Source organism: Procambarus clarkii, chromosome 60 (genome assembly GCF_040958095.1).
Source record: "Procambarus clarkii isolate CNS0578487 chromosome 60, FALCON_Pclarkii_2.0, whole genome shotgun sequence".
Taxonomy (NCBI): domain Eukaryota; kingdom Metazoa; phylum Arthropoda; class Malacostraca; order Decapoda; family Cambaridae; genus Procambarus; species Procambarus clarkii.
This window is the reverse complement of record NC_091209.1, coordinates 28,773,965-28,797,662: the sequence shown is the minus strand read 5'-3', so window position 1 is coordinate 28,797,662 and position 23,698 is coordinate 28,773,965. Positions and strand designations below refer to the sequence as shown.

Below are 23,698 nucleotides of genomic sequence, written 5' to 3'. Positions count from 1 at the left end.
TGGTAATATGAACTGAAAGAATCTTGTAAGCGAGTCAAACGGACAGAGGGAGGTGGTGAAGAGGAACAGGAACTACAGGAGGGGTAAAAGTCAAAGAGACTTTTGAGAGAGTGAGGATGCTGGAAGGATCGCGAAAGATAACGAAGACTTTAGCGATCACGGCGGTCCTGGAGAGACTGGAAGCCTGTGTCAGCGTACAAGCTGAGAGTAGGAGTTGAACGAAAAGCACCAGAGCTGAGGCTCAACCCAGTATGGTGCAAAGGATCAAGACGGCAAAGAGTGAGGATGGAGAAGGAGTAGAAGGAGAAGCAGAAGAGTATGCAGGGCAACCATAATCGAGTTTAGACAGGACGAGGGAGGAATGCAAATAGAGGAGCGTGCGTCTATCCGCTCCCCGAGAAGTATGGGAGAAAACCTTAAGTAGGTTAAGGGCCTTAGAGCATTCAACACGGAAGAAAGAGATATGGGGCGACCAAGACAAACGAGTGTCAAAGAATAAACCCAAAAGCTTTGCGGAATCTTTGTATTCAAGGGGACGACCATAAAGTGACAAAGAGGGACGAAGAACGACCAACTTCCAAGTAAAAGACATGGCACAAGTATTAGTAGTAGAGAACTTGAAGCCATTATTGGTGGCCCAAGATGACAAGGCATCAATCGCAAGTTGAAGCTGCCGTTGAAGGAGAGGTAAATCATCACCTTAACAGCAAAGAGTAAGATCGTCAACATAAAGAGCAGAGAAGATGCCAGAAGGAAGGGAGGAAAGAAGACCATTGAGGGCAACTAGAAAAAGAGTAGTACTCAGAACACTACCTTGGGGTACACCTTCATACTGCCGAAAAGAGGCAGAGAGAGTGGCACCAAGCCTGACTCGAAAGGTACGACGAGAGAGAAAGCTTCGAAGGAAGAGAGGGAGATTACCACGAAGGCCAAAAGAACGAAGTTGGGACAGAATATGGTATCACCAGGTCGTGTCATAAGTCTTTTCCAGGTCAGAAAGGACAGCAACAACGGAGGTCTTCGCAGCAAAAGCAGTACGAATATAGACCTCCAAGTTCACCAGGACATCAGTCGTGCTGCGGCACTTGCGGAAACCAAATTGAGAAGGGGAGAGGTGGTGATGGTGTTCCAAAAACCACATCAGGCGGACATTTACCCTACACTCAAAGAGCTTGCAGACACAACTCGTGAGAGCGATAGGGTGGAAGTCCCTAGGGGACGTACCGAGAGACCCTGGTTTCCGAATAGGGAATAAAACAGCATCAAGCCAGTCCTCAGGGACGGACGACGACTCCCAGACCTGGTTATACAGACTCGGTAAATACGGAGACGTGCACGGCGGGAGATGGCGAAGCATCTCATAATGAACGTCATCCGAGCCCGCTGCTGTAGATCCACAGAGGGCCAGGGCAGACTGAAGTTCAGAAAGAGAGAAAGGATCGTTATAGGGAAGACGGAGATGAGTGTGGAAATCTAAAGGATTAGATTCAAGAACAGGCTTACGAAGAAGATAGGATTGAGGAAGATGAGAACCAGAGCTAACAGAAGAAAAGTGGGAACCCAGTTCGGTCGCGACCGTCACTGGGTCCACCACAAGAGTACCGCGGAGGTGGAAAACCAGCGAGACATCTGAAATGAACTTGCCCACAATCTTGCGAATCTTCTTCCAGATCTGTGGCAGAGGAGTATCAGACGTAATGGTGGAAACATAAGATTTCCAACTCTCACGTTTAGCTGTATGGATGGTCCTATGGGCAACCGCACTTGCCTTCCGAAACAAAATAAAAGAATCAGCCGTCTGCCAGCGGCGGTGTTTCTTCCAGGCTGCATGCTTACAGCGGACAGCCCGAGCACAGTCCGCATTGCACCAGGGAACGCACTTCTGTGTGCCCCGGGAGGAAGAGCGAGGAATAGAGCAGAGGGCTGTGTTGAAGACAGTGTCATAAAAAAGAAGGAGGGCACGAGGAAGAGGCAGAGAGGAGAGGTCAGAGAGCGTAGCACGGAGGGTGAATAGGCACCAGTCAGCCTTGGCAAACTGCCACCTAGGGAAGGAGAGGGGAAGGGTGGAAGGAGAAAAAGGAAATGAGGACAGGGAAATGATCACTGTTATGGAGGTCATCAAGAACCTACCACGTGAAATCTAAGTAAAGGGACGACGAGCAGGGAGAAAGATCAAGACAGGAAAGGGTGCGAGTTCGAGAGTCCACATGAGTGGGCTCGGCCTCGGGTGTTTGTCAGAACATCACCCCAGAGGGTATGTCGACAGTTGAAATCACCCAAGAGGAGCACCGACTCTGGCAAGGAGTCCAGGAGGTGCTTAAGATCAGGAAGGGAAAGCAGGACATTTAGGGGGAGATAAATGGAACAGACTATACCATTTACCCATAAAAACACGGGCAACAGAACAATGGATAGGTGACGGAAGAAGTAGGGGGACGAAAGAATATCTGATCGAATTAAGAGAGCAGTAGAGTTATGGTGGGGGGGGGGGGGAGAGTTATGGGGGGGGGGGAAGAAAGAAAGAAATAACCACGAAAGTGACCAGGACGAGCACCAAGCATTGGTTCCTGGAGACAAACACAAAGTGGTGAAAACTGTGTAATTAGAAGTTGGAGTTCATGGAAGTTGGCATAACATCCACGAATATTCCACTGAAGAAGAGACATTACCAAAGAGAAAGGACAGTAACAGAGAACAAGAAAGAAACAAAGGTAAAGAAGAACACAGTTTATTAAAGAATCTCAGGATCAAGGTCAAGATCCAGAAGGGGGGAAACCCCAGAAGGAGAACCAGGAGGGAAACTTGGCGGGACAGGAGGCAAAGGAATAGGGGAGTAGGTGGTGGATGTGGTAGGGTTTAAGGCCTGGAAACGGTTGTGAGACTGAGGAAGGTGGGAAGGACGAGGAGAGGTCGAACGCAACACGCGAGCATAGGATACGGCCGCGAAAGGGGTGAGACGACGCACTTGGTGTCTCGCTTCAGGAAAAGACAGACGATCACGGTGCTTCAAGTTGAGGACGGCTTCCTTGAGTTTGTAGTGTATACACGTGCGTGAGAAAGTAAGGTGGGCCTCACCGCAATTGAGGCAGCGAGCCTGGGGAGAAGTGCACTCGGACTTAGAATGACTATTGTCTCCACGCATGGGGCATAGATACACAGTACTTGTGCATTTGAGGACACCGTGTCCGAACTTCCAACACTTATTGCAAAGTCTAGGAGAGAGAATGTACTCCTGAACGGAGCATCTGGCACCAGCAAGAATAATAGAGGGCTGAAGGACCCTACTATCAAAGGTGATTTTAACAACTCGAAGGGGCTGACTGCGACGACCACGAGGGGGTTGAGTATACGTGTCCACCTGGAGGACAGAATGGCCTTGTGCTTCGAGGATATGTTTAATATCCTCATGGCAATCTATGAGGTTCCGAACACCAGTTGCAACATGGTGTGGGAGGAGAACAGTGCCAACACTGGCATTTAACCGAGCGTTTTTGGAAACCTGAACAGGGGTCTCTCCAATGCAGGACAAAGTGGCTAATCGAGTAGCTGCATCCTGAGAAGGAGCAGTGACGACACGCGTACCGTAACTGGTGGAGTTTAAAGTAACAGAGGCATCTACGAAATCAACAAGGTGTTTATGGAGGGAGAAATCGTCAGGAGGAGTAGAATCCAGATGGTTGAGATCAAAGTATTTAGCCCACGTAGCTGGACCAAACAAGGCATTGTAAGTATTAGTACGAGAAGGGATCGTGCGAGTGCGGCCGTGGCGGGGACGGCGTTGAGAACCCCCTAGAGAGAGAGGGGGGGGGGGGTGTAAAAGGTGCAGTAGTCACAATGAGAGACGGAGCTGTGCAAGGGGACGAAGTGGTCACCACTGGGGGCTGGGAACTCGACCCTACCACAGAGTAGGGAGGGGAGCTGAGGGGAGCAGTCAGGGGGTCGGGGCCCAATGCAGCGGGGGCTACAGGGCCTGGTCTTCCAACACAGTCCGACTTGGGGCCTTGGTCGCCCACCCCACGAGCCTGAGAAGGAACAACGGAAATATTATCAGCCTGAAAACAAGGAAAAAACTTTCATTCACGAATGAGCCCCCACACCCACCATGGAGCCAAAATTAGAGGTAGGACACTCAACAAGAAGCTATCGCCGATCTTGCTGGAGCCCCCCAGGGGTGCGTCGTGAGTATACGCCCCACAAACGCCACCTTAAGAACCGTGAGTCCGTCGAGATAGGGTTCAGTGATGAAAGGAGGATTGACAATAAAAGGTTCCCCTCGCTCTCGACGTCGGGTACTACAGTTCTACGGGTGCAAGAGTATGCCTCCTCAAACACCCGGGTGTCAAAATAGAAGAAGTCCAGGAGAATAATCAAAACGGGTAAAAGGTCGGCAGGAAATGACAATCAGAAAGGAGAAGAGGGGGATGGGGGAGAAAAACGAAACACAAGGAAAAGGAAAAAAAAAAGAGTTCTGGCAAAATTGGTAAAGACAGCAGCCGGAGAATAAGGCTCCAAAAGCACAGAGGACTGACCCATGGAGCATCACACTCCGGCAGCCCCCACTAAGCCCCCCCACGTCGACAAGGAGCCAGAAAGGGAGGGGGTCAACATGGTAAGCTGCCACCAGCTTGCTTATTTTTACACGTTCTGGGAAAACTTTTGACTCCCTTGTGATAAGTTCTCAATATCTGGGCGACAGGATGAGGAGTGAACGGATGTTATGTTGGTCTTCGTCCTGTGGTCTCTCTCTCTGATGTAGTTAACATTTTGGGACAGAAGTTAATCTGGTGGATGATCTAGCAAAGCCTCGTGTTGAGTCTGGCGACAATGCTGCCAAGAAACTCCAAACCCTAAGGGGCATCTTATTCCAACTCTCATGAAGAGGTTTCAAAACCTTACATGAAGTACAAGCTTGTACTGATTGTATACATTTAAGGCGCTGCTAGATGGCTTGCTCCCCCATGATACAGCTGAAGATCTGTGCGTGAAGACTCTGTCTCCAGCCTTGATTCATTATTGTTGGACTGTTGAGGACGTTAATGCATTCAACACTAGAGGGGTGACGGCGGAGTTATTCATATGGTCAATATTCCCGAGGTCCCCCACCTGCCCCAACTTTGTGAGCAGCCGCAAACTGGAAGCCTTAACTTCAGGAACTTGGTAGTAACCAGCCTTATGTTGGCTGCCACTCTCAAGGTGATATATCGACCAGCAATAACCGAACAACATTCTACCTGCCAAAAAAGTTTAAATTTACTAACATTCTGTCTTTTAATATCATTCATAATTAAGTAGACAACATTGTCTAGTATTCACACACAACTCTCCCTAACGTGATATACATCAATGAGAAGGTTCACCAGGGCTGTGAGTTGGGGCGAGAACCTGCGACTGCGGCGTTAACAACCACATTACTCTACGATGGTCAAGTGGTAGAGTATGCGGTTGGTATGGCCTTGGTCCCAGGTTCGCGCCCACCTCACAGCGTTGGGGGGATTTTCTCATTGTCTAGAATTTGTAAATATATTTAAAGTGTTTTAGTAATTAAAACTTATAGTGAAGATAACATTGTTCTTCCCAGATGTTGTTGATCCGGCCAGCTGCCGGAGCTTTCCCTGCCTTATCTTCAACGATGACTTCAACGATCTTAACAACAATATCTGGAAGCCTGAAATCACCATGTCTGGTGGCGGGGTGAGTAACTGTCTTGGGGGCGGGGTGAGTAACTGTCTGGTGGCGGGGTGAGTAACTGTCTTGGGGGCGGGGTGAGTAACTGTCTGGTGGCGGGGTGAGTAACTGTCTTGGGGGCGGGGTGAGTAACTGTCTTGGGGGTGGGGTGAGTAACCGTCTTGGGGGTGGGGAACGTATGACGTCTGCCTCTCGGGAAAATCAGGGAAGTAGTGACGTGCCAGCGGCCTGGACGGCCGAGAATGACTGTGTTGTCAACATAGCAAGTCACTCCACAATATTTACAACAAGTCCATATAGATATATAAATAAAATATAATATATATACAAAGCCTCAAGGAACTTAAGCATATACGTCAATATGTGTGAACACATAAGGAAGTCATTTTTATATACAGTTGGTACACTTGCTGGAGACGTTCACCAAGGGTCGGGGGGGGGGGGGATAATGGAGGAGTTCCAGTAATTAAGCGGTCGCCGGTTATTATGACTTATTCACCATATACACATACTTTTAATATATGTGTGTATGATCGTAAATTTCTGTAATTCTGTGCAGTAATATTTTTACAAGAGTAAGCTAACGAAAAATAAGTGACTGAGTTTATGACCTCCACATACACTAACACCAATATTTACATGACGTATGTGTGGTTATAACAGTGTGTGAGATAGTAAGATGAATAGGTGTGTGAGATAGTAAGATGAATAGGTGTGTGAGATAGTGTGATGAATAAGTGTGTGAGATAGTATGTTGAATAATTGTGTGAGATTGTATGATGAGTAACAGTATTTTGACTGCACAAGACATCTCACTAAGGTGATATATCATTGACAAAATCAGTTAAAGCCATGAGGAGGATTCGAACCTGCTCACTGGGAACATATGAAGTGAGGGCTGGAACTCATATACCCCATCAGAGTGTTGTAGGGCATTGTGTGAAACCTTGATTGTGTACCAGGTCGATGCCTTGGGACGCCTCGTGGATTCAGTTCAATCCCAGCCTTTATTACTTGTGTAGCAGGTTGTGGTCCAGTAGGTAAAGGCATGTGCTTAGGAGCACCCAAGGTGCCGGTTCGAATCCCCCTCATGGCTCGAACTTATCATCTAACTATTTTTAATGGTACAATGACGTTTACAGCAAACAGAGAAAAGTTTGTTTCTCTGTTACGTCTTGCTCTGAAACGTCTTGCCTGGCAAGAATGAATCACTTAGTCGCCAAGATCTATACCTTCGCAAGCCATTGTACCTTTTTGTTGGTAAATAATAAATAAAAGAAATGAGATCAATGATTATATATTAAGTTAAAATATGATGAAAAAGATGAGTAACAAATATTATGTGATAGTTTGTTGGGTATGAAATATTTACGATAGTTTGTTGAGTAACAAACATAAAATGATAGTTTGTTGAGAAAGAAATATTATGTGATAGTTTGTTGAGTAAGAAATATTATGTGATAGTTTGTTAAGAAATAGTATGTGATAGTTTGTTGAGTAAGAAATATTATGTGATAGTTTGCTGAGTAAGAAATATTATGTGATAGTTTGTTGAGTCACAAATATTATGTGATAGTTTGTTGAGTAATGAACATCATATGATAGTTTGTTGAGTCACACATATTATTTGAGAGTTTGTTGAGTAACAAACATCATATGATAATTTGTTGAGTAACACATATTATGCGATAATTTGTTGAGTCACAAATATTATGTGAGAGTTTGTTGAGTAACAATGACATGGTTATTGAAAATAGTATTAAGTTCCGCCTTGATACATTACAGTATTGTGAATAACATTTTAACAAGTGATTGTATGATGATTATGAAAACAATGAATGAAAATATGAGTTGAAGCAAATTAATGTTTATGAGCATCATATGTATATGAGTGACAGATAAATAACAATATCATGAACGATTGTATGAAGAACAGACTGCATATACAGATTTATGAGTGTAATGAGTAATACAATGATAAAACCAGTTCTGATTAACAATATACTTAGTGAACGTCTCTTGAGTTATAGGTTTAAGAGTATGATGAGGTATAATGAGTAACGATATGATAAACTGCAATATTAGATATTGAATATGTGAATATGGGTATGCAGAGTAACTGCATTTTTAGAACCTCAGTTCCGAAAATTAGTATTATGAATCACAATATGATAAGGGAAAATATGATAAGAAGCCACAGTATGAGTGTTGATATGATAATAAGTCACAGAATGAGTGAAAATATGATAAGCCACAGTATGAGTGATGATATGATAATAAGACAATTGTCTATGCTTCGTCTCCACCAGAACTGGGAGTTCCAGATGTACTTAAACGATCATAGTCTCAGCTACATACGTGATTCTGCTCTGATCATCAAGCCGGTGAGTTATACTTGACTGTGTATGTTTACTCTCTCTCTCTCTCTCTCTCTCTCTCTCTCTCTCTCTCTCTCTCTCTCTCTCTCTCTCTCTCTCTCTCTCTCTCTCTCTCTCTCTCTCTCTCTCTCTCTCTCTCTCTCTCTCTCTCTCTCTCTCTCTCTCTTGTGTGTGCGGTTAGTTATTTTTGCAATAATGATAATAATAAAAATTGGTTATAGACCCCATGATTTTCATATTATATTCGAGTGAACTAAAAACAGGATTACAGGAAAATGTGAAAATTCGCTGATAACTCAAAAATACGAAAGAAATACCTCACACAAGGCAAGTCGTACTAGGTAAGATTTGTGGGATCTTAAATGACTAGTGTAATCAGCAGTGAGTCGGAAAATATAGACGAGAAAATATAAATATAGAATATATATTTAATATAGACGAATGAGGTAATATATACCCCTTTGATAACGAAAATTTAAATCAACATCCAAATTTTTATAAAATCACTTGAACTGAAAATTGAAGAGAAATAATCAACAAATAATCAGAGACGACTTTAATAATACAAATCAATGTCTTGTTTCGAGCAATAAATTCATCTACAATGATGATGATTTTAGTAACTTAATTTCGTTTTATAAAGTGCTTTAAACCGACTAATTAATAAAATAGTTAAATGATTAAGACGAACACTTGAGTGTACACAGAAGGGCCCGTAAGTAGTAAGCTGGTTAAGAAACAAACCCCACGAAGAAAATCTGAAAGATCTTTACTTACTTTCTTAAGCAACATGTTTTTTGCCTGCCTTGATTGTAGGAGTTCCGTTAGTAATTCATAATGTTTTCTGAGGGATTAAAATTTAATCCCAGGATGCTTAGATAATCATTGACAGGTAAACAATTCAGTTCATCCATATGATACTGCCAGAACCAGCTGATGGTGTCCAGGTAACACAGTAACAGCTGATGGTGTCCAGGTTACACAGACACAGCTGATGGTGTCCAGGTAACACAGTAACAGCTGATGGTGACCAGGTAACACAGTAACAGCTGATGGTGTCCAGGTTACACAGTAACAGCTGATCGTGTCCAGGTAACACAGTAACAGCTGATGGTGTCCAGGTAACACAGTAACAGCTGATGGTGACCAGGTAACACAGTAACAGCTGATGGTGTCCAGGTAACACAGTAACAGCTGATGGTGTCCAGGTAACACAGTAACAGCTGATGGTGTCTAGGTAACTCTCTCTCACCCTCCATCACGATTCTTCACCCTTCACCACTCTCCCTCACATTCCATTACTCTCTCTCAGGAACTGACGTCCAACCGTCATGGTGAGGACTTCCTGTTCCACAACGAGCTCAACCTGGGGTCAGCGTGCACGGAAAACCGGGACTACGGCTGCGTCCGCAGAGGAACCTCCGAGCACATCATCAACCCCATCATGAGCGCCAAACTTACCACTCAGCCAAGCTTCGCCTTCAGGTGGGTGCTGCCGAGTGCCGCTAGTGCTGAGTTGGCCCAGCCTCGGTGTGGCCCTTCTGGCCTCAATATGGCCCTTATGGTCTTACTGTGAGCCTTATGGTCTCACTGTGGCCCTTACGCCTCACTGTGGCCCTTATCGTCTCAATGTGGCCTTTATGGCCTCACTGTGGCCCTTATGGTCTCACTGTGAGCCTTATGGTCTCACTGTGACCCTTGTGGCCTCACTGTGACCCTTGTGGCCTCACTGTGACCATTGTGACCTCACTGTGACCCTTGTGGCCTCACTGTGACCCTTGTGGCCTCACTGTGAGCCTTATGGTCTCACTGTGACCCTTATAGCCTCACTGTGACCGCTTATAGCCTCACTGTGGCCCTTATGACCTCACTGTGGTCCTTATGGCCTCACTGTGGCCCTTATGACCTCAGTGAGGCCCTTATGGCCTCTGAAGTGCGTTAGGTAGGGTTGGTTAGGTTCGATCATATATCTACGTTAATTTTACCTCCAATAAAAAAAATTGACCTCATACATAATGAAATGGGTAGCTTTATCATTTCATAAGAAAAAAATAGAGAAAATATATTAATTCAGGAAAACTTGGCTTATTAGGCAAATCGGGCCTAGCATAGTAGGCCGAGAAGTGCGTTCTGGCTACTAGGTACGACATTCATATATATATATATATATATATATATATATATATATATATATATATATATATATATATATATATATATATATATATATATATATATATATATATATATATATGTGTATATATATATATATATATATATATATATATATATATATATATATATATATATATATATATACATATATATATATATATATATATATATATATATATATATATATGCATATATATATATACATATATATATACATATATATATATGCATATATATATATACATATATATATACATATATATATATACATATATATATATAACATATATATATATTATTAAATATGACCGAAAAAGTAAGATTAATAATTCTAACACGAATTTTCTCAATCTTTCGTACATTTCTTTTCACTGTTGGAGGTAAATCAAAAATCAATTCTCCAAAATTCATTTTTATTTCTATTCTGACGCGACACGAGCGCGTTTCGTAAAACTTATTACATTTTCAAAGACTTTAGTTCACAAATACACAACTGAATAGAACTTACGCATCTCCGATTTTATATCTACATTTGAGTGAGGTGGAAGAGGTGATGTGGCATTAACACAAGACAGAACAAGATGTGGCATTAATAGGGTATTAATTTCATCAACACAAGACTGAACACGAAACAATGGATATTGAATAGAAGTGTTTGTAGAAAGCCTATTGGTCCATATTTCTTGATGCTTCTATATTGGAGTGGAGTCTTGAGGTGGGTAGAATATAGTTGTGCAATAATTGGCTGTTGATTGCTGGTGTTGACTTCTTGATGTGTAGTGCCTCGCAAACGTCAAGCCGCCTGCTATCGCTGTATCTATCGATGATTTCTGTGTTGTTTACTAGGATTTCTCTGGCGATGGTTTGGTTGTGGGAAGAGATTATATGTTCCTTAATGGAGCCCTGTTGCTTATGCATCGTTAAACGCCTAGAAAGAGATGTTGTTGTCTTGCCTATATACTGGGTTTTTTGAGGCTTACAGTCCCCAAGAGGGCATTTGAAGGCATAGACGACGTTGGTCTCTTTTAAAGCGTTCTGCTTTGTGTCTGGAGAGTTTCTCATGAGTAGGCTGGCCGTTTTTCTGGTTTTATAGTAAATCGTCAGTTGTATCTTCTGATTTTTGTCTGTAGTTATCACATTTCTATTAACAATATCTTTCAAGACCCTTTCCTCCGTTTTATGAGCTGTGGAAAAGAAGTTCCTGTAAAATAGTCTAATAGGGGGTATAGGTGTTGTGTTAGTTGTCTCTTCAGAGGTTGCATGGCTTTTCACTTTCCTTCTTATGATGTCTTCGATGAAACCATTGGAGAAGCCGTTATTGACTAGGACCTGCCTTACCCTACAGAGTTCTTCGTCGACTTGTTTCCATCCTGAGCTGTGGCTGAGAGTACGGTCGACATAAGTGTCGACCGTGAAACGACATCAAGAAACGACAATGAATTATCAACTTCACACTCTGCAGTAAAACGTATATTACTATGTTGTGCATTAAGATACTCTCTAAATTTCTCAATATGACATTGGTCCTTAAACAACACTTTTAGATGACACTTTTTTGTTGTTTAAGGACCAATGTCATATTGAGAAATTTAGAGAGTATCTTAATGCACAACATAGTAATATACGTTTTACTGCAGAGTGTGAAGTTGATAATTCATTGTCATTTCTTGATGTCAAAGTGAATAACCTTAATGGGTTCAACACTAATGTTTTTAGGAAACCAACCTTTACTGGTTTAGGTTTAAATTTTAATTCCTTTGTTCCTGATATTTTTAAGAAAAATGCAATTAAGACTCTACTGAATAGGGCCTTTGTTTTATGTTCTAATTGGAATAACTTCGATCAAGAAATTAATTTTCTTGTGAAATTTTTTTCAAATAATGGTTATCCTTTGCATATGGTTTATACCTTTATAAGGAATTTCTTAAATAAGAAGTTTCACCCATCGTGTAGGATTACTACAGTGGAAAGGGATCTTAAATATATTAAATTACCATTTTATGGCAGTATTAGCTTTTCTGTAAGGAGTCGTTTGAGGAGACTGTTGCAGCATTGTTATCCTCAAGTAGACTTTAGATTTATTTTTGTCAACACAAATACCATAGGCTCTTATTTTAAATTTAAAGATAAAGTGCCTACCCCCTTGTGCTCAAATGTCGTATATATGTATAATTGTTCCAGCTGTAATGTTGGATATGTCGGGAGTTCCATTCGGAACTTTAAGAATAGGATACTTGAGCACCGGGGATTATCTTTTAGGACTGGATTACCATTGTCTAAACCAGCATTTTCGGAGATTAGAAACCATTGTTATGAGTTTGATCATTCTCTGCTGGAATCTGATTTTAAAATTCTGGACACTTGTATGAATGGCCAGTCAGATTTGAGAGTAATGGAATCCTTATATATAAAGGAGCTGCGGCCTCTGTTAAATAGCAACCTTTTAGCTGTTCAATTGTACACTGTATAGTGCACAGTAGGCCCTGTAATTTGATTTATAGTTCATTTTGGTAGTTTAATTTTATTATAATTTTGTTTAGTTTACCATGTCTTTGCCTTTTCTTACTTATTTCAAGTCTTGACTTTGTACATTAATATAATCTTTTATTTAGGATATATAATACATTTTTTGGTATTTAATTTTATTTAATATTTGACTTTTTTATAAGATTTTGGTTAGTACTTTATAATTGTCGTTTATTCTGTTTGTATTTTACATACATTTTTTGTAGATTTGTAGTCATTATATAAATATTTGTTATAGTGTTTAGTATCTATGTGTTAGGTATCAAGTTTCACTTTTGATCACTTCACGTAAGTTTAATAGAATGGTGTGTTTTAGTAGTTATAAATTTCATCTTGTAGTTTAATGGATTTTTAAATTAGCTTTAATATATGTGACAATTAATAAGTTTTATTTGTATTGATCACTTTAAGTGCGCTTAAGTATTTTGTTTTTTTAAGCATTTTCCTTTCTTTGATAGGCAATTATATTCAGTATGAGTTCTTTTTTTACCAGTTATTTGATTGTGATTTCTGTTTTTTCTTTTAGATCTGATGATGAATACGAGAAGTATTCGAAACGTTATGTTTTTTAAAGTAAAGAATCTGAAACAAGATGTTCAGTATATCCCTGGTTTTCCTATTCATCTTAAATATATATATATATGTATGTATATATATATATATATATATATATATATATATATAATATATATATGTCGTACCTAGTAGCCAGAATGCACTTCTCAGCCTAATATGCAAGGTCCGATTTGCCTAATAATCCAAGTTTTCATGAATTAATTGTTTTTCGACTACCTAACCTACCTAACCTAACCTAACTTTTTCGGCTACCTAACCTAACCTAGCCTATAGAGATAGGTTAGGTTAGGTAGGGTTGGTTAGGTTCGGTCATATATCTACGTTAATTTTAACTCCAATAAATAAAATTTACCTCATACATAATGAAATGGGTAACTTTATCATTTCATAAGAAAAAATTAGAGAAAATATATTAATTCGGGAAAACTTGGCTTATTAGGCAAATCGGGCCTTGCATAGTAGGCTGAGAAGTGCGTTCTGGCTACTAGGTACGACATATATATATATATATATATATATATATATATATATATATAATATATATATATATATATATATATATATATATAAATAAATGTTCGTTTGTTCAAAATCGCTAATCTCCGAAAGTTCTTCACTGATTGCCTTGAAATTTTCACAAAACGTTCCCCTCGCATCCGGACGGATTTTTATATACATACTCTATAGATGTCACATCTGTGACGGGAAAATACGTGCTTTTTTTGAAAAGCTGTATTTTTTGAGTTTTTTCATGTAAGGGAAAGCTTCGAAACTTCTTTACTGATTGCTTTGAAATTTTGACACAACATTGCATTCGAATTAGTGAGTGTTTTTACATACCTACTATACGCATGCCTCACCTGTGACAGGAAAAACCTTTTTTTTTTAAACAGCGCCGTCTGTTGGACGTAAGAGCAACAGGTGCTCTTATCTCCGAAAGTTCGTCACTGATTGCTTTGAAATTTTGGCACAAGGTTCCATTCGAATACGTGTGTGTTTTTGTATACCTAATATATTTAGATGTCACACCTGTGATAGGTAAAAACATGCGGTTTTTAAAAAACAGCACCATCTGTTGCACGTAAGAGCAACACATAATATACAAAATATGTTACGATTCAATTTTAATATTTCCGATTGCATTGATAAATTGAATTTTCATAGCTGTGTTGTTTACCATACTGTTCATTTCGTAGGTATAGCTTATTTGTTTCTTTTCTCATTGTTTTTATTTCGTTTTGTTACCTGTTCTTCTTATTTTTCAGTGCAATTGGTGGTGAAATTGAGCTGTGTCGATTGATATGCGTTTGATTTGAATTTTTCGTTAGCATTTTTTATTTTTTTTTAAACAAGAAAATGGACACAACGTTTATTTCACAGCTGCAAATGTACAACAAAAATCTATGAATCCACAGGCTACAACGTTAACTGCTTTCTTCACGTTATGTCAAAATGACGCGTTTGCGAAAACGCTGCTATATTCGGAAGTGCATACGTATTACACATGGAATGCCAGTAGAAAATCATTTGAACGACGCAAACGAGGAGACCGAGTCGACGGACAACCTGGAATATTAAAATAAACTACGATAGGCAGACTGTACACCGTGCAGCCCAATCAAGATAAATGCTTCTTTCTTCGCATGCTGTTGGTAAATGTGCCCGGTCCATTGTCTTTCCAGCCACTGAGATTTGTCAACGGCGTAACACATGCCACTTTCCGTAGTGTATGTCAAGCTCGGAATTTATTGGAGAACGACCAACACTGGGATGCATGCATTAATGACACGTCCAACACGTCACATTATATTGACCACCTGCTCTCCAACAAAGTTATGGGACAAATATAAATCGCACATGGCTTAAGATATTATCCGTCGAATACGCAAGAAAAATTCAAATATGAACATGGATTTCACAGCAGAAATCTACAACGAAACGTTGATAATGATTGAAGATTTTGCTTAGAATTCGCGAACAAAATTCTAAATCAATTGGAAATGCCATCACCGAATCGATCTGCTGCTGCTTTGTTCAATGTAGAATTGCATCGTTAACAAAATTACAATCTGTTGTCGTATGTGCATTCAAATATTCCTAAGGGAACGTTTGATTGAAAAGGAATTTACAATCAAATAATTCAAACTGTCATTAACGGGTTTGGAGAAATCTTCTTAGATGCGCCAGGAGGAATTGTAAATCCTTCCTAATTAGATTGATTCTGGCAGCATTTCAATCCCAAAATGACATAACCTTAGCTATTGCATTGTCCGGAATAGCTGCGACATTGTTACCAGGTGGAAGAACTACTACTTCAGTATTGAAATTACCATTAAACATGCAATTCAATGAAACTCCCACGTGCAACATTTCCAAAGCATCCGGCATGACAAAAGTATTGCAGAAATGTAAACTAATCGTTTGGGATGAATGCACAATGGCCCACAAAAAATTGCTCGAGGCTGTTGATCGATCATTAGAAGATTTGCGTGGAAACATCAGACCATTTGGGAATGCATTAATATTGCTTGCAGGAGATTTCAGGCAAACATTACCTGCAATTCCTCGATACAAGTATGTCGACACTGTTGAAAAAGCAGATGAAGCGGTTAGTTATCCAACAGAATTTTTTAATTCATTCGATCTGGTAGGGATACCATCACACGTACGGCAATTGAAAATCTGCGTGCCAATTGTCATGTTGCGAAATATCAATCAGCTAACGCTTTGCAGCGCCACGTGCCTTGCAGTAAATGTTACGGACCCGAATCCAACGTCCGAGCACGGAGCAGTGACGACCGCGCCATCTGTGGGTCAGCTCCCGAAAACCCCTCCAAATGGACGACGACACCTGGTGAGGACGAGGTGTACTGGTCACGAGGGCCAGTTTCCAGTCCTGTTCAGCTCACAACACAGCCGCTGCTGACCTCTGGTGAGGTGGTGCTCAGACGACAACGCCATCTATGGAGTTGATAGTCGGGCGTTTGTGTCTGAGCCTGTAAGTGAGGTGCTTTTGTGTGTCCCTGTTATTGATGACGTGTCTGCTTACAGAGTCGACCTGGGACTGCTGAAAGGGAAGTTGAGTCAGTCTACCCAAGGCAGCCGTCTCGACACCAGGTGTTTTGCTGCAGCAGCTGTGAGTCGCCTCCCGGATGAACACTGTGGTGTTACCCTGCCTGTGAAGCGGCAGTTGAGGATTGTCATACCCGGGACTGACTGGTGGAGACGATTAACCACTGGGGTATTGTGGACAGGAGAGTGATCTGTGGTATCACACGAGGCTCCTGACTAGGGCGCTACCCTAGTATCGCTCGTGGAGTGGCCTGACCAGCGTTGCTGATCCGGAACCTGCCAGCTGTCTGCTGGACTTGTGGTTGACGGCCTCCATGGCGGTGCCCCCAGTGGAACTGTGTTTTGGCTGGCCTGTGGCCGGGGTAGACTCAGCTTTTCGAAGGATTCGTCGTGAGGCCACGAGAGCACCGAGAACTTGGCATCGAGAAGATCCAGAGTCTTCAGAAGAAGTCGACAGTGTAGATAATACTCCTGTGTAGTGTTTATACCCTCCCCCGAGTAATCTTCTTATATATATTTATTGGTGAAGGTGCTAATTATAATATTAAGTTTTTGCCTTTCTTTCCCTTCCCCTTTTAGTTTACTTGCGTTACTGATCACATCCCTTGAAAGCCACTACTGGCTTGGGGCCGGATACCCTTCCTCTAACAACATAAGAGTAAGAACCCAGTTGCGACCCGAGAGGGCCGTAACAGTAAACAAAAATAATCAGCAACGTTCTAGAAGCAACAATCTTGACAGGACCTTTAAAAAATGAAGATGTTCTCATTCCTCGCATTCCTATGATTCCAATAGATATGCCATTTCAATTTAAGATATTGTAATTTAAAATTGCAATCACCATCAACAAGGCTAAGGGTCAATCTTTAGAATTGTGCAGTTTATATCTAGACACGGAATGTGTCTAGATATAAACAATTTTCTTATAGCGAAAATTATATGTTGCGTGTTCTAGAGTCGGCAAACCAGATAATCTCTATATCGCCACAGACAATGGATAATCTCTATATCACAACAGAACAACAAAACATATTGCATACAAACAAGCATTGTGAAATTAAACATATTTGAAACGAGCGCTTTCTCTTTTCTTTCTTTTCCATTTAAGTAGACTGAGCCACAGCAACGTATGACGGGTACAGCTAGTATATAAATAAAAATGGAAATGTTCGTTTGTTGAAAATCACTAATCTCCGAAAGTTCTTCCCCGTTTGCCATGAAATTTTCACATAATATTCCATTCACATCCGAGCAGGTTTTTATATACATATTATATAGATGTCACGTCTGTGACAGGAAAAAATGCTTTTTTGAAAAACAGTGTTTTTCATGTGAGGGAAATCTTCGAAACGTCTTTACCGATTGCTTTGAAATTTTCACACAATATTGTATTCGAATAGGCGAGTGATTTTATATACTTACTATATACATGCCTCACCTGTGACAGGAAAAAACATGTTTTTTTTGTAAAACAGCGGCATCTGTAGGACGTATGAGCAACACACGCTGAAATCTCCGAAAGTTCTTCACCGATTGCTTTGAAATTTTGACACAACGTTTCACTCGAATACGTGTATCTTTTTATATACCTACTATTCAGATGTCAAACCTTTGACAGGTAAAAAATAGTTTTTTTTTAAACAGTGCCAACTGTTGTACGTAAGAACAACACACACTGTACAAAATATGTTGCAATTTAATTTCAATGTTTCCAATTGCATTGATAAATTGAATTTTCATAGATTTTGATTTATTTTCATTTTGATTTAATTATTTTGTGACATTGCATTGGAATTGAGCTGTATCGTTTACCATACCGTTCATTTCGTAGGTATAGCTTATTTGTTTCTTTTTTCATTGTTTTTCATTTCGTTTTTTCAATTGTTCTGCTTATTTTTCAGTGCAGTTGGTGGTGAAATTGAGCTGTGTATATTGATCTGCGCTTGAATATAATTATTTATTTAGTATCTTTTGTTTTTGTTTTGAAAACAAGAAAATAGACAACACGTTTATTTCACAGCTGCAAATGTGCAACAAACAGCTATGAATCCACCAACAACAACGTTAACTGCTTTCTTCACGTTTTGTCAAATTGACGCTTTTGCAAAAACACTTGTATTTGGAAATGCCTACGTATTACAAATGGAATGCCAGTAGAAAATCATTTGAACGACGCAAACGAAGAGAGCGAGTCGATGGACAACCTGGCGTATTCATATGAACTAGGATAGGAAGACTGTCCACCGTGCACCCCAATCAAGATGAATGCTTCTTTCTTCGCATGCTGTTGGTAAATGTGCCCGGTCCATCGTCTTTCCAGCCATTGAGATTTGTTAACAGCGTTACACATGCCACTTTCTGTAGTGCATGTCATGCTCTGAATTTATTGGAGAACGACCGACACCTGGGATGTATGTATTAATATGCGTCTAACACGTTACATCCAAATCAAATTCGTGCAGCATTCGCAATCATATTGGCCGCCTGCTCTCCTTCATCTCCAACAAAGTTAATGGAGAAATATAAATCGCACATGGCTGTAGATATTATCCGTCGAATACGCAAGGAAAATTCAAATATGAACATGGATTTCACAGCAAAAATCTACAATGAAGCGATGATAATGATTGAAGAATTGTTCTTAGAATTCGCGAACAAAGTTCTCAATCAATTGGAAATGCCATCACCGAATCGATCTGTTGCTGCTTTGTTCAATGTAGAATTGCATCGTTAACAAAATTACAATCTGTTGTCGTATGTGCATTCAAATATTCCTAAGGTAACGCTTGAGCGAAATGGCATTTACACTCAAATAAATCAAACTGTCAATAACGGGCTTGGAGAAATCTTCTTAGTTGCGCCAGGATGAACTGGTAAAACCTTCCTAATTAGATTGATTCTGGCAGCATTTCGATCCAAAAATGGCATTACCTTAGCTCTTGCATAGTCCGGAATAGCTGCGACATTGTTACCAGGTGGAAGAACTGCTACTTCGGCTTTGAAATTGCCATTGAACATGCAATTCATTAAAACTCCCACGTGCAACATTTCTAAAGGATCCGGCGTGGGAAAAGTATTGCAGAAATGCAAACTTAATATTTGGGATGAATGCACAATGGCCCACAAAAAATCGCTCAAGGCTCTTGTTCGATCATTGCAAGATTTGCGTGGAAACATCAGACCATTTGGGAATGCATTAATATTGCTTGCAGGAGATTTCAGGCAAACACTACCTGTAATTCCTCGATTGACACCAGCAGACGAAATAAATGCTCGACTGAAATACTTTACTTTGTGGAGCCACAAAGACGTTTATAAATAAAATTAAATCAATGATAAGTTTTATTATAATTCAAATTTATAATACAAATTATAATTTTAATATTATAATTCCAAGCTTTAATGTCATTTATAATTATAATATATATTATAGTTATTACATTGTGAAGCAAACTAAGTTTGAGCAATTTTCAATATTATTGCCAGTTTATAGGGAAGTTTTTGTGTTGCATAGGAAGTTATTACATTCACTTAGGCTGATGTAGCAAAATAATGTTGAGGCCATAATGGTGATGCCCTCCCTCCCCCCATCCCCCCCAGGTATGGTCGGATAGAGGTCCGCGCCAAGATGCCCCGAGGAGACTGGTTGTGGCCAGGTGAGTGGCAGGTGTGGCCAGATGAGTGGCAGGTGTGGCCAGGTGAGTGACAGGTGTGGCCAGGTAAGTGGCAGGTGTGGCCAGGTGAGTGACAGGTGTGGCCAGCTGAGTGGCAGGTGTGGACATGTTTTGCCAGGTGAGTGGCAGGTGTGGCCAGGTGAGTGACAGGTGTGGCCAGGTGAGTGGCAGGTGTGGACATGTGTGGCCAGGTGAGTGACAGGTGTGGACATGTGTTGCCAGGTGAGTGGCCATGTGTGGCCAGGAGAGTGGCAGGTGTGGACATGTGTGGCTAGGTGAGTGGCTGGTGTGGCCATGTGTGGCCAGGTGAGTGGCAGGTGTGGACATGTATGGCCAGGGGAGTGGCAAGTGTGGGCAGGTGTGGTCAGGTGAGTAGCCAGGTGAGTCGCAGGTGTGGTCAGGTAAGTGGCAGGTGTGGCCAGGTAAATGGCAGGTGTGGCCAGCTGAGTGACAGGTGTGGGCATGTGTGGCCAGGTGAGTGGCAGGTGTGGACATGTGTGGCCAGGTGAGTGGACATGTGTGGCTAGGTGAGTGGCAGGTGTGCCCAGGTGAGTGGCAGGTGTGAACATGTGTGGGCCAGGTGAGTGGCAGGTGTGGCCATGTGCGGGCAGGTGAGTGGCCATGTGTGGCCAGGTGAGTGGCAGGTGTGGACATGTGTGGCCAGGTGAGTGGCAGGTGTGGCCAGGTGAGTGGAAGGTGTGGCCAGGTGAGTGACAGGTGCGGCCATGTGTAGCCAGGTGAGTGGCAGGTGTGGCAAGGTGAGTGACAGGTGTTGCCAGGTGAGTGGCAGGTGTGGCCAGGTGAGTGGCAGGTGTGGCCAGGTGAGTAGCAGGTGTGGTTAGGTGAGTGACAGGAGTGGCCAGGTGAGTGACAGGTGTGGCCAGGTGAGTGGCAGATGTGGCCAGGTGTGTATCAGGTGTGGCCAGGTGAGTGACAGGTGTGGCCAGGTGAGTGACAAGTGTGGCCAGGTGAGTAGCAGGTGTGGCTAGGTGAGTGGCAGGTATGGGCAGGTGAATGGCAGGTGTGGCCAGGTGAGTGGCAGGTGTGGCCAGGTGAGTGACAGATAAGGCCAAGTGAGTAGCAGGTGTGGCAAGGTGAGTTGCATGTGTGGCCAGGTGAGTGGCAGGTGTGGCCAGGTGAGTGGCAGGTGTGTCCAGTTGAGTTGCAGGTGTGGCCAGGTGAGTGACAGGTGTGGCCAGGTGAGTGACAGATGTGGCCAAGTGAGTAGCAGGTGTGGCAAGGTGAGTTGCAGGTGTGGCCAGGTGAGTGGCAGGTGTGTCCAGTTGAGTGGCAGGTGTGGCCAGGTGAGTGACAGGTGAGTGGCAGATGTGGCCAGGTGTGTAGCAGGTGTGGCCAGGTGAGTGACAGGTGTGGCCAGGTGAGTGACAGGTGTGGCCAGGTGAGTAGCAGGTGTGGCTAGGTGAGTGGCAGGTGTGGCCAGGTGAGTGACAGATGTGGCGAAGTGAGTAGCAGGTGTGGCAAGGTGAGTTGCAGATGTGGCCAGGTGAGTGGCAGGTGTGGCCAGGTGAGTGGCAGGTGTGTCCAGTTGAGTTGTAGGTGTGGCCAGGTGAGTGGCAGATGTGGCCTGGTGAGTGGCAGGTGTGGCAAGGTGAGTGGCAGGTATGGCCAGGTGAGTAGCAGGTGTGGCCAGGTGAGTGGCAGGTGTGGCTAGGTGAGTGGCAGATGTGGCCAGGTGAGTGGCAGGTGTGGCCAGGTGAGTGGCAGGTGTGGCCAAGTGAGTAGCAGGTGTAGCCTGCCAGGTTATCATTTTATGGCAAATAAAATTTTTATTTGTGAATATACATGTGAACAGTTATGAATATACATGTGAACATTATTGAATATATATGTGAACATGGATGAAAATACACGTGAACATCTCCCCTGCAGCTATCTGGCTAGCGCCCAAGGACTCACGATATGGCGCATGGCCTGCAAGTGGCGAAATTGATATAGTTGAGTCTCGAGGTAAGTATTGAGTGTGTGGGAGAAGGTGAGTACTGAATGTGGGGGAGAAGTTGAGTACTGAATATGTGGGTGAAGGTGAGTACTGAGTGAGTGGGTTAAGATGAGTACTGAGAGTGTGGGTGAAGGTGAGTACTGAGTGTTTGGGTGAAGCTGAGTATTGAGTGTGTGCGGTGAAGGTGAGTACTGAGTGTGTGGGGTGAAGGTGAGTACTGAGTGTGTGGGAGAAGCTGAGTATTGAGTGTGTGGGTGAAGGTGAGTACTGAGTATGTAGGTGGAGGTGAGTACTAAATGTGTGGGAGAAGACGAGTACAGAGTATGTGGGTGAATGTTGGGTACTGATTGTGTTAGTGAAGGTGAGTACAGTGTGTGGGGTGAAGGTGAGTATTGAGTGTGTGGGAGAAGCTGAGTATTGAGTGTGTGGGAGAAGGTGAGTACTGAGTGTGTGGGTGAAGGTGAGTCCTGAGTATGTGGGTGAAGCTGAGTATGTGGATGAAGGTGAGTACTGAGTATGTGGGTGAAGCTGAGTATTGAGTGTGTGGGTGAAAGTGAGTACTGAGAGTGTTGATGAAGGTGAGTGCTGAGTGTGTGGGTGAAGGTGAGTACTGAGTATGAGGGTGAAGGTGAGTACTGAGTGTATGGGTGAAGGTGAGTACTGAGTGTGTGGGTGAAAGTGAGTACTAAATGTGTGGGTGAAGGTAAGTTCTAAGTATGGGTGAAGGTGAGTACTGAGTGTATGGGTGAAGGTGAGTACTGAGTGTGTGGGTGAAAGTGAGTACTAAATGTTTGGGTGAATGTGAGTACTGAGTATGGGTGAAGGTGAGTACTGCGTATATGGGTGAAGGTGAGTACTGAGTGTGTTGGTGGATGTGAGTACTGAGTGTGTGGGTGAAGGTGAGTACTGAGTGTGTGGGTGAAGTTGAGTACTGAGTGTATGGGTGAAGGTGAGTACTGAGTGAGGGTGAAGGTGAGTACTGAGTGAGGGTGAAGGTGAGTACTGAGTGTGTGATTGAAGGTGAGTACTGAGTGTGTGGGTGAAGGTGAGTACTGAGTGTGTGGGTGAAGGTGAGTACTGAGTGTGTGGGTGAAGGTGAGTACTGAGTGTGTGGTTGAAGGTGAGTACTGAGTGTGTGGGTGAAGGTGAGTACTGAGTGTGTGGGTGAAGGTGAGTACTGAGTGTGTGGGTGAAGGTGAGTACTGAGTGTGTGGGTCAAGGTGAGCACTGAGTGTGTGAGTGAAGGTGAGTACTGAGTGTGTAGGGGAAGGTGAGTACTGAGTATGTGGGTGAAGGTGAGTACTGAGTCTGTTGGTGTAAGTGAGTACTGAGTATGTGGGTGAAAGTAAGTACTGAGTGTGAGGGTGAAGGTGAGTACTGAGTGTGTGGGTGGAGGTGAGTACTGAGTGTGTGGGTGAAGGTGAGTTCTGAGTGTGTGAGTGAAGGTGAGTACTGAGTGTGTAGGGGAAGGTGAGTACTGAGTATGTGGGTGAAGGTAAGTACTGAGTGTGTGGGTGAAGATTAGTACTGAGTGTTGGTGAAGGTGAGTACTGAGTGTGTGGGTGAAGGTGAGTACTGAGTGTGTCGGTAATGGTGAGAACTGAGTGTGTGGGTGGAGATGAGTACTGAGTGTGTGGGTGATGGTGAGTACT

The 23,698-nt window shown here is 42.5% G+C and overlaps 1 protein-coding gene across 1 annotated transcript in view; it reads left to right on the top strand.

Annotated features, from left to right (window-relative positions):
* The window catches only part of LOC138349616 (beta-1,3-glucan-binding protein-like), a 44,656-nt gene that overhangs the window by 2,041 nt on the left and 18,917 nt on the right, over positions 1–23,698 (top strand). Inside the window, exons 2-6 of the mRNA XM_069307710.1 lie at positions 5,579–5,691; positions 7,995–8,069; positions 9,376–9,548; positions 20,013–20,068; positions 21,977–22,054. Coding sequence (XP_069163811.1) covers positions 5,579–5,691; positions 7,995–8,069; positions 9,376–9,548; positions 20,013–20,068; positions 21,977–22,054 — 495 coding nt within the window. The remainder of the gene's footprint in view (positions 1–5,578; positions 5,692–7,994; positions 8,070–9,375; positions 9,549–20,012; positions 20,069–21,976; positions 22,055–23,698) is intronic.